Source organism: Myxine glutinosa, chromosome 6 (assembly GCF_964187855.1).
Source record: "Myxine glutinosa chromosome 6, kmMyxGlut1.1, whole genome shotgun sequence".
NCBI classification, from domain to species: domain Eukaryota; kingdom Metazoa; phylum Chordata; class Myxini; order Myxiniformes; family Myxinidae; genus Myxine; species Myxine glutinosa.
In genome coordinates this window covers 137,022,440-137,034,939 of record NC_136266.1, presented here as the reverse complement: position 1 = coordinate 137,034,939, position 12,500 = coordinate 137,022,440, and the positions used below count along the sequence as shown (strand labels likewise).

Below are 12,500 nucleotides of genomic sequence, written 5' to 3'. Positions count from 1 at the left end.
TATGAAGTGCAACATGCTGTCTTTTGATTCAACACATCAACAAAGAGACTTGACAGCTTTAGAATTTTTACTTTTATCTGCATATAAGGACCACCCCAATATACATAGGTATATATATATATATATATATATATATATATATATATATATATATTGTTACTGATCGCGGTTTAGATGTTATGATGGGCCGAGCGGATGGTCCAACCGCGACCGTTACAGGATCCCCGACTCACCCGATTCACCCAGAACGTTGGCCGTATCGCACCGCAGCTGCCCAATCTGGGAAAAGACTAAAACGACGAAATGCAAAGAGGAAAAGGAATAAAACGAGAAGACGGACAGAAGAGTAATTTGATTTATTGTACACACACAAGCAAAAAGGAGCAATCAAGTTTATTTACAACACATAAGACGCAGGTGACACAGTGCAAATACTAGCTTATACAGACTTAATTAACCCAGGGACAGAACAAACAAAACAAACTCACGTACACAAGAAGGGTGGAAAGGCAGGAGGTGGATGGCTGGAGGGAGAGGAAGGTCCAAGGGGGTCCCGCAGCACGATCGGCGCGTATAGCAGCCGCCGTTCCTTCACGGCCTTGCTCAAAACCGCCGTTCAGGCCCCAAGCTGCTGTTGTGGCTGCTGTGGACGTCGCGTGCTTGCCCAGGACTTGTCTGACTCGTTGGTGTCCAAACCCTCAACTCTTTCTTGGTCCACTCACTCCTCACCACCGACTCCTCACCGCAACCAACGCAACCACTGACCACCACCACCGACTCCTCACCGCAACCAACGCAACCAACTGACCACCGACTCCACTGACTGACTCCTCACTGACGACTAACTTACTTGCTTCTTGCGTGCGCGCCTTTTATAGCGCCTCCAGCGATCAAGCCGCCGGCCTTCAGGACACGCCCATCGGTGTGCTCACCTCGGCCCTGGTTGGTCACGCGACCCTCTCGCTCCGCCCTTGATGACGACGGGCGGGCACGCCCCTCTTCCCCTCTATGACGAGGTGGAGACACGCCTTTCTTCTCCGACCCTGCCTCGTGGTCAATGGCGGTTATTGGAGGGGAGGTAATTGGCAATCGAGGGTTGGCAATCACGAGAGGGGATGTAAAAGGAAATGGAGATTTTGGGGATGGGAATGAAAGGGGATCTATTCTCTTTCACTGGTGCAATGGAGTACTTCAATTAATGGGAGACACAGCCTTACCCTAAAACACAGAATAAGAGATAACTATCAAACAGGGGTATTCTATTATTTGGCTGACGTGTATGCTTGTGGACTAATTATGGGATGCCCTTTCACCTTTACACAGCTCCGGAGGTAGGGGGGCGCAGAATAAACAATAATAATAATTCACACAATCAAAAAAAATATACAGTTCTCATATCCGCAACAATATATATATATTGCTGCGGTTTTGAGATTGGCACATTGAAGTCTATAAATGTTAAAGGTTTTCCCCCCATAGTTAGTCAGATGAGCAACATATAGGCCCATTTGTAGTATAGTTATGTCTTAGTATGTGTTAGAATAGGCTATTTCCCCTCTTAGTACCTGCGTTGTGTAAAGACAGGAGAATAGGCCCTCCATTCATTTTGCGTACACCTCCATTCTACCTCTATGGGCGCAATCCATCCCGCGTCCCATTTGGCTGTCCACTAGTCAAGTTAACACGAGGCAGGGCCTCGAAAGGTGAAGGAGGGTTGAGCTCGGCGCGGCAGCAGTGGGGACGGTAAGAATGAACCAGCCAATCAGAGCTCGAGTGGAATGGCGTGAGAGGGCGTGGTGAAGACCGTCTGGTGAGTTCCAGAGGGTTCGAAGGGCGTGGCATATATAACCCGATGCGAAAAGCCCTCGGAAGGACTTGCAGAGAGGGAGCTTGAAAAGAGGACTTGCAGAGGATAAGCGCGTTGTAAAGGACTTGCCGAGAGGGAGCTTGATAACAGGACTCGCAGAGGGAAGGACTTGAGAGTTATCGAGGGAGGTGTGCTGAGCTGGTGCGGAGTTTATGAGAGGATTCTAAGGAGACGTGCTTGGAAAGGAACCTTCGCACTGTATGAACTTTGTTACGTGGAATACGTGGGCGCAGACAGGGCGGTGATAACTCACGCGGTTCGGCCAAAGCGAGTGAACGCGGCTGAGTAACCGCCAGCCGCGCAAAGTCCGCCCTCTACCGTTCGCCCCGAGATTACCCGCTTTGTTCGAGCGACACGATACGAGTCCCTGCCTTCGCCTACCTTCATCTTCGCGGAACGTGCCGGGGACCGTGGAGAGTGAGACGGGGCCGATCCTGGATGACCAAGCCGGCGCGTTCGGCCTGAACAGCATCCTGCCCATCTGCAATCCCCGTGTGAGTGTGTGCCCCCATTTGTCCTGGGGTATTAAGTATAAGACCGTATAAGGAATGCTCTGTGTCTCTTCCTCCTGTGCTGTAAATACGTGCGTAATAATTAAACATATTTGTTCTTCCTTTTCTTTCCAATTCGATCACCTTTGTGATTTCTCCATTGACTAAGCGTGGTACGAATAAGATCGCTCCAATTGGGTCTCGTAATTATAAATAGCGCGGATCACGTGTACGCAAACCGCTCGGCGTATCACCATCACACGTGGTTCATGCGAGGCTTATTCCCTCGCTTCCAGGGCAGCGCTAGTACTTAGGTAACAGCGAATTTGGTCCCAAAACCCTATTTAGCGCTGTCCGGAAGGGATGTAATAGGTCTCGGGTCGCGCCAGGTCAGTAAAGACAGGGGGATTAATCCCCCCTTGTTAGGGGAGAAGGCCGGCGGCAGATCCGCAACAATATATATATATATATATATATATATATATATCTTCTTCTATCTATCTATAATTCCAGTAATCTCTGTCTGTACGTTTGTCTGTGACCGCTGTTTCTCGACAACCACGGGTCCGATATACTTTTAACTTGCCAGGTATATTGCTGGGGACCCGAGGATGTGCCTTTTCAAGGTTTCATATTAATCGGACAATTACTTACCGAGCTATGTCCAAAAAACGATTCAACCAATCAGAGAGCAGCGAACGATCGCGTGTGCCGAACGTGGAGGACACACTCTGCCTCGGATGGCACATTTGAGAGCGTATTCATTTATTTCACGTTTGCAAACTATGTTGGCGTTAAACTACGTTTTAAAACTAATAAAAACGAATTTGCGATTCATTCGCTTTCCTGCGCGTTTGTGCACGCGATGGCGATTTCTTTACCAAACTCCGGAAGCCGTTCGCTTTGGACCAAACCATTGCATGTAAATAGAGGGGGGGGGGTTCTGTGGTCGTTGCGAATGGACCAAACCATTCATGTAAATAGAGGGGGGGGATTGTCACTGTACTCGCAAGCCGTTCGCCGTTCGCTTTGGCGTTGCGAATGGACCAAACCATTTCATGTAAATAGAGGGGGGGGATATAATTTTAGATAGATATATAGTACGGGCATATATATAGTACGGGCATGCCCTAGTATATATAAAAGAAAGAAAGTTCTTGTTTGTTTGTTTGTTTGTCTGCACGCGCTAATCTCCTGAACGGTGAAATATGGGAGGAAACCTCGAAAACAAAAAATGTCGGGACGGGCCCCGGGAAGGTTATAGGCTAGGTGGCGAGGCCAGTCGAGGCCACCTCGGCCGGGCTGGGCCCATTTCGCAATTAAAAGCTGAGCTGAATTATCATAGTCAATCTTCTATGGCCGCGAGTAAATGCTGAATTATAGTAGTAAATTCATTCAAAAAGAACCAAAAATTTCGGGACACGCCCCGGGAAGGTTATTGGCTAGGTGGTGAGGCCGATCGAGGCCGCCTCGGCCAGGCTGGGCCCATTCCGCAATTAAAAGCCGAGCTGAATTATTGTGGTCAATCTTGTATGGCCGCGAGTAAAAGCTGAATTATAGTCGTAAATTCATTCAAAAAGAACCCGGGCAACGCTGGGTGCATTCGGCTAGTACACTATATAATAGAACCGTTTGCCTGTGTTGCCATTTTCTCAGAGATGGCTGAACGGATATTTGTCAAACTTTCAGAGATTCATCAGTGTGTGTCTGGGAGAGTTTTCGGCAAAAAACTTTTTTTTTTGAAAAAAAAAAAAAAAGGAAGTTTGTTTTTGGGGATTTTTGGGACTCTAAATGCTTTGGAGTGTTTTTGGCAAAAAAAAAAGACCATTGAAAAAAATATATCATTTTTTGGGATATAAAAAATTTATCACTGTAGTGCCTAAGCTTTTTTGATTAATGACAGTTATATACAAGTACACATTCGCATATATAAATACAAAACAATCACCAGACATTTGAACACAACTGATCAAACAATTCTCAAAGTGGTCGAAGTTGGTGGTAAGGCTTCTTCTTCTTCCTGAATGTCATCATATTTAACTCAAAAACGTGATTCAGCAGCATATATTCAACAAAATGGTGAAATGATGATTTGATATTTGTGATGGATTCTGATTTGGATGTAATTGCTTTTCCATTATATTTGCCCTCATTTCAAATATGTTAATGTTTCTTTTTCTCTTGAGCAACGCCGCCGTGTACTCCAGCTATAAATGCTGATATACTTTACTTGGGGTACAAATACAAATACAACTTTGTCTGTGAGGGTAACAAGGCTATGTGGCCGTGGCCTCATGCGGGAGTGTGGGGGATCGGGGGAGGGGCATAAATTTATTTATGTAAATGTGTACCGTGTAGCGCCACCTGGTGATTGTGGCAGAGGGTATTACAATTTCCATTTTTTACCTGGGGAACACCGAGGCTAAAGCACTCTAAGCACAGGTAAATTTTTCCTCCTTCCATTTCTCCCCTCCCCCAAAACGGAGGGGCCTGTCAAAGCCTCCCCCCCCCCCCCCAAAAGATGTATATGTAGTATATCTTTCCCCTCCCTCACCCCTCACCTATCCCTCCCTTCCCCCACTCCCTTCCTCGCCCCTCCCTTTTCTGCCTCCCCCGCCCACTCCCTTCCTCACCCCTCCCTTTCCTGCCTCTCCTCCCCCCCCTGTCTGCCCCTTTGGGGGGAGGTGTAAGTGCCCCATTTTGCTTGGGGAGCTGGAATACTGTCAGTCGACCTATGAAATGTGAAAAAAATATTTTAACAGACTCTTTGATGCACACCTGGAACGTATGACGATAAGATGTACTCTGCCATGAATGTACAGTTCGAGTGATAGCGTCTTTCGTTGTACTCGCACATGTTTCTAAAGCAATAGGTTGGTTTACCATGAATCGGGTGCAATTTTGAAGGGTATGTTGTTTCTCATTGTGAGTTTGGAAGTTAAAACAAATAACATGTTTTACAAATTACCGAGCCAAATGTTTCTCCTCGTCACACGACGATTGCGAGCTCTTCATAAAGAATAACATTAATGCACATCTCCTTGAAACGTCTATAATGCAACATTGTTTTTAAATTTGCTTATTGGAATTCGCTCTAAACAAGGGTGAAAGCTACTCAAGGTTTGGGGGTTGTATTGAGTACGGTACAACTTTAATCGGTCATCGGAACTGCACACCGATTGTAATCTGCCAAGTACAGATTTCTGAAAAATAGCCGATATCGGCACAGCACTAATATGTGTGTGTGTGTGTGTGTGTGTGTGTGTGTGTGTGTGTGTGTGTGTGTGTGTGTGTGTGTGTGTGTGTGTGTGTGTGTGTGTGTGTGTGTGTGTGCGTGCAACACACATGTATTCCTTGCTTATCTTTATAATATATGCATCCAGGATTGAGTTTTACTCTTTACCATACATTGTGAGAACCAAGCATCATTAATTGTATATGAGCAACATTATTTGCAGCGAATACAAACACTGTATAAAACAAATACATATAAACTGCATCAATACAAAACAAGAAATTCTAATGTTTCTTTCCCCCTTTGCCATTTTCTATGTGTGTGGTTCACATTTGACGTGGACAAAAGGCCGAGAAATGTCTATTCGCCCAGGTAAAATTTGAAGTCGCCACGTAATTCACCTTCATACGTATTATTGAGTGGACCAAATACTCAGCAGTTTGTGCTATTTTTCTCTGGACCCATGCTGAGCTTTTTACCCGCAGAAAGGAGATGTCTTTGTCACGGCCAATGTTGACTATTTCCAAGTTTCCCAGCACCACTTCACAGTCTTCGTAGGTCTTACGCAGAGCCTGGTACTGAAGTTCCCTTGTAGCACTCACACTCAGCTTGTTCTCCGTTCCCGAGCAAACTATTTGGAAGAAAAATTACAGAAAGTAGGGGAGGGAGGAGTGAGAAAGGAAAAGAAGGAAGACCATGAGTGATGCCCTGTATGCAGCATTAGGGGAGAGATTGACGGTTTTGGTTGCTCAGCCATTACTGTCCAAAAGAAACATCACCACACATTGAAAGCTAAGAGCAGAACCAAATATTTACAAGCCATGGGTTCAGGGAAACTAAAGTAATATTCAAATAACGAGGTGCATTGTAACTCAGTGTGCATCTTTGTCTGCATGGATCCGAAATATTCACACATGAAGATCTCACTTGTTTCTTGGTACTCTTTGTACTAAACAATATGGTACTAAAAGCTCAATTTTAACATTATTTAGTAACACCACTTCTTAACTTCGATACATTTGTTGTGTGCCACAAACATTTTAAGAGTGTAAGATTGATTAAGTTTAATTAAGAGTAATTAAGTAAGATTAAGTAATTATTGATTAAGTGTAAGAGAGTTTAAGTGATTTTAAGAGTTTTAAGTGGATATGAATGAATGAATATGTATGATCGTTTTAAGGCCATTTTCCCCGCTAGAGCAGGGGCTAGCCTTGCGGGCCCCATGACAATCATGGTTCCCTGTTTGAGGCAATGTTTTTATGGCCGGATGCCCTTCCTGACGCCAACCCTTGGTCACGCTCTTAGGATGCGTAGGGATACGGTGTACCTATTCTAAACCGGGGTACACACTGTGATCATTCATCCCAGCAAGCTGGTACTCAATTTGAGGACCTCGGAAGGATGACAGGCTGAGTCAACCCCCCTGGCGTTAATTCAGCAATCGACCGGGATTCGAACCTAGGATCCTAGGATCCCAAGCCGGCACCCTAACCGCTAAGCCAACACCAGGCAACACCAGGCCAACAAGAGTTTTAAGTGGATATGATGCTTTAAAATTACCAATAACTTGTGAAATAATAACTTTTGCTTACTATCTATACTATGAGAGAGCCGTTTGTCTGTGTCGCCATTTTTCTCAGACGGCTGAACGGATCTTCGTCAAACTTTCAGAGGTTCATCTGTTAGTGCCAGGGAGTGTTTTCGGCTTAAAAAAAGGGTAATGTTAAAAAATGGAAAAAAAACCAGGTTTTTCCTTTTGATTCTTTAAAAATCACTCTATAGCCTTTATAGCGATATGAAAAGTAATATTACATTATCGCTGGTTAGTGTGTGTGTGTGTGTGTGTGTGTGTGTGTGTGTGTGTGTGTGTGTGTGTGTGTGTGTGTGTGTGTGTGTGTGTAAGACCAGCTTTCGAGGCCATTTTTCCCCACAGGGCAGGGGTGGCCTTTTTCAGGCACCGTGGTCCCCTTTTTTTGAAGCAATGTTTTACATTTGATGTAAAATGTTGATGCCCTTCCTGCCACCAACCCTGTTAGTCGCTTCTTGCAACACACAGGGAATTACCAGTGAGCTGGTACTCAATTTGCCGACCTCGGAAGGATGACAGGCTGAATCAACCCGCCCGGCGTTAATTCAGCGATCGACCAGGATTCAAACCAAGGATCCTCGGATCCCAAGCCGGCACCCTAACCGCTAAGCCAACACCAGGCTAAATGTGTGTAATATCATAATACTAAATATAAATTTCCCTTCATAGGTTTCGGGAAGAGTTTTTGGCACCCACAAAATATTTGAAAAAAACAACAAACAAATTGATTTCTTCAAAATGACAACAGCACATTATAACATCACCGAGCAACACAAGAAAACTCATGCAAGTATCAATGTAAGAGTACATTGACAAAACCTCTGAAATAAAGAGAATCGTTAATGGGTTATATTTTTGAAAGGTTCATTCGTAAGCTTGCTTGGGGACACGCTATTACGCAAGTATGTGATAGCATTTAAAAGTCTTGTAATGTTTTTTTTTTTTTTTTTACGTACTTGTGCATGGCATTTATAACACCAACACAATAACTTTGAGCACAAGTAATACAACTGATAAGAGGAGCCTGATTTGCAAAAAAAATTAGTATTTTTGAATATAATTTACATAGACATTATTAAAACAAATAAATAAATAAAAACACACCCACAGTGTGGACATCATTTTTGATTCTGCACTGGTGCATTAAAAAGTGACATATTTAGAGTCGTTCATATTTCCATGCCCAGCACGATTTGTATTATCACTCCGGTGCACCATGTTTGCTGGAGTGTTCAATTTACGTTTTTCATTGATGATTGAATCGAGTGAGGAGGAGGGATGCAAACATTCAACAGACGATGAGACAGAAACCCTCCATTTACCAGAAGCTGTTGACATTTTCACAACAATACACGCAAAACTTTATGGACAACAGAAGTACTTTTGATGCCTGGTGAATTGGACAATTTGTAGAATCTGTTTCTGAATGGTCAAGATACGGTAATAGAAAATGTGACAAAAATTTATAAATTCCATTATTAACATTGCAAATTTAAAATTAATTTAATAATGTCAATGCATTTGAAATCAATCTGGACAATACATATGAAATTCATAGCGGTTCCCAGCATATGTTGGTTATTCTAGGGAAAATCGATCATGCGATGGGTTATAATTAACGAACAACAATCAAATGGCATTTGCAAAGAGGGATCCTCTCCAGTGAATGCCATTTAAAACTGCATTTTCCTGTGTTTTTCATGCTCCAGTAATGGGCTGACAGCAAGGCATGGAGGTATGCACACTAAACTGTCTAGCCTGGGTTTGAATCCCAACCCAGATATAAACTGTCAGGGAGATTCATCAATGTGTGTATCGTCCCTCGGATGGACTTAAACTGGGTGTCCCGTCTACCAGCATTAGTTGGTGGACATTAAAGATCCCATGGTGTCCTTCACGAAGAATAGGTGAGATATCACCGGCACCCTCAACAAATTATAAATTCCTGCCATAACCGGCAGTGGGTAGGCTATTGTATCAGTTGCACAGCTGCACCTTCAGCCACAGCCTTCTACTACATATGAAAGAATAAGTGCTAACAATATCAAAATCCTCCAATAATCATCATACTAAAATATGCAATTTGGCATCGGTCTGTCTGTCTGATGATTTTTTGACCACGATACATTCCGTCGTTACTTATCCAATCTCAACCAAACTTTACAGGATGACCAAGGGTTACATAATGAAGGTTGTAGCGCATTCATTTGCCCCCCCCCCCCCCACTCCTGAAGGGGGTTTTCTCCCCCGAGCGGGTTTTCCCCGCCATAGCCATCAATGGGGTTGCGTGTTGAGGTGTATATGGGTGTTAAGTTAGCTTTATCGTGGCATTTTCCCAAGGACACTTCTAATAACAAAATGAATGATAATAGCATAATATTATTATTACAAAACAATATTGATACTAATAATATCCCCCCTCCCAAATGGGTGTATCTTTGGCCAAGCGCTATGTTAACGTGTATAAACATCTCATCGTGCTGTTTTCTTGGGAGCACCGGCCCCTACCAGAAGTAAAAACATTAGAAACGACAAACATGTATGATAACTTTGTAAACAGTCGCTTATGATGTTTAACACTGAACTGAAAGAAATTTTGAAGAATCCAGACATCAGTCAATGCTTATCACATTGACGAACGCACCTGATCGGAGATCTACTGTACTCTATATCCTCCACAAGGGATAATTACAAACCTTTTCTGCCGCTTCCGTGGAGTTCTTCCAAGACTTTTTTCGTGGCATGTTCCCAAAGCCTTTTCTCATTATAAAAGTAATAACAACACTTATGACAAAAGGATAAGAGTAATGATATTACGAAATAATATCCCCACTCCCCGAGGGGTTTGTGATTTACGATATTGCCGCCTACCTCCCCGCCCGGACATCCTCACGGAAGTAAATTTTATTATCGAGAATTTAGAACGGCGAGGCATGGTCTGATTTTTTCAATGACCTGATCTAATATAAGTAATAGTAATAATAATTGGCAGCAAAAATAATGGTAATAGCACGACTCACTGCCACTCCCGTAGTGGGCGGATGTACAAGTACTTGTAAATCGAGGTAAGCAATGCTCAAATTCCGGAGTGATAACACGCTCTTTGCAGCATTCACCATCTTTATTCACATCACCTGCATCATGCATTCTGTTGTGAGTTGTGAGTTGTAGTATTATGATGTTATTTATTATTAAGGTTTACATTTTCATCTATTCATTTATGTGAGCACAACTCATTTTTGGCTTTTGTGTGGACATCTGGTGTTTTTGTCAGTGCATCCTGTCTGTCTGGCTTCGTTTCTTTGGTTGTTTTTGTATTTTGCCCAAACAACCCTTTGTGAATAGAAGACCTCTTAGAAAACTAGATTTGTTGATGAACTGGCCAGTGGGCAGAGTTAATTGTTTACTCTTGGACCTGCTGACAACAGGTGGCTCATTAAAGCAGGTGATGCATTATAGCCTAAATGCATCAAATCAGACTTTATTCACTTTTATTTACACATCGTAACCCACAACTTCCTAGTGAAAAACATATTCTACAAATTAGATTACAAATTTAAACAAAAACAAATCAATTACATGGTTGTGAGGTGTTTTGGATTATGTGTGGTGGTGAGGTGTTTTGAATTATGTGTGGTGGTGAGGTGTTTTGAATTATGTGTGGTGGTGAGGTGTTTTGAATTATGTGTGGTGGTGAGGTGTTTTGAATTATGTGTAGTGGTGAGGTGTTTTGAATTATGTGTGGTGGTGAGGTGTTTAAAATTATGTGTGGTGGTGAGGTGTTTAAAATTATCTGTGGTGGTGAGGTGTTTAAAATTATGTGTGGTGGTGAGGTGTTTAAAATTATGTGTGGTGGTGAGGTGTTTTGAATTATGTGTTGTTTACGTGGTGGTGAGGTGTTTTGAATTATGTGTTGTTTATGTGGTGGTGAGGTGTTTTGAATTACGTGGTGGTGAGGTCAAGTATTTTATATATATATATATATATATATATATATATATATATATATATATATATATATATCTGTCTGTCACATCACTGAACTACTCGCTAAAACTTTTGTGAAAATCTTCCCAAACTTCCAGTCTGCTCATACTCCTCTCATATGCACATATGTACATACTACATATGTATGTATGTATGTGCTGAAGTGTTCTTATTTTGAATTTTCTTTATTTCTTCAATCCTAAACTTCAATTTAAATTGCTTATAAAAATGAAATATCACGAATATTACAAATAAATCTGTGCAAAATAATTGTTTGTCTTATGATTGGTACAAATCATGACAACGCAGCAACTCAGGTTATCCTCAGTTAAAACAAGCCCGGTCCTCTGTGGTGACATGTGGTGTGGCGACGGTAGTGAGCCGTTCCATGCTAGTGTGTGTGTGTGTGTGTGTGTGTGTGTGTGTGTGTGTGTGTGTGTGTGTGTGTGTGTATGTATGTATATATATATATATATATATATATATATATATATATATATATATATATATATATATGTATATATATATATATATATATATATGTATATATATATATATATATATATATATATATATATATATATGTATATTTATATATATATATATATATATATATATATATATATATATATATGTATATATATATATATATATATATATATATATATATATATATATTGTAGTGTCTCTGGGGTTAAGATCCCAAGAGGACAAATGACCGAAACGAGCTTAAACTCCGAGGCATACTCCGAACCTTGGCGGGATTCTCTTTGGTGCGCGTGGGAAGGCCTGAGCCTTATCTGATTGGAAACACATGCAGGGGTTATCCGAACCCACAAATGAAGAAACGAAGCAAGATGAAGGAAATGCAATAATCAATTAATTTAATGAAAACAAATGCGGCACCATAACAATGAAAAGTGAGGCATAAACTAAAATTCCTTGTTGAGACGTCTCTTTTCAGACTCGTATACAAACAAGGGGAAAATAAAAGAAAATAATATGATTTGGTAATCGCCGGCACTCAGCTTTGCGTCCCCAAATGACTGGTAAGGGTGGCTGGTCATCGGCGCGAACGACCACACAGGAAACGCACAAAATGGCGCACAGTCGCACAGGTAGCCAGCCGCCTGCATGAGGCAAGGAGGCAGGATCCCTCTTTGTTTCGCTCGTGACTCCCTCATTCTCCGCCAAGCACCAACGTCAACCAACACCACCTCATTCCATGTTGCAAAGGTCCCAAAGCCCCAACACGTCTCCTCACCAGCGCTCCCGAGACAACGGCGTCCACTCGAGGCGAGAGCCAGAATGAGAGAGAGAGAGAGCAAAAAT

General features: G+C 42.3%; 1 protein-coding gene across 1 annotated transcript in view; it reads right to left on the bottom strand.

The window, feature by feature from the left end:
- Positions 1 to 12,500, bottom strand: part of LOC137430349 (receptor tyrosine-protein kinase erbB-4-like) — a 724,268-nt gene that overhangs the window by 430,532 nt on the left and 281,236 nt on the right. The window contains exon 2 of the mRNA XM_068121152.2: positions 6,073 to 6,224. Within this exon, the coding sequence (XP_067977253.2) occupies positions 6,073 to 6,224 (152 nt within the window). The remainder of the gene's footprint in view (positions 1 to 6,072; positions 6,225 to 12,500) is intronic.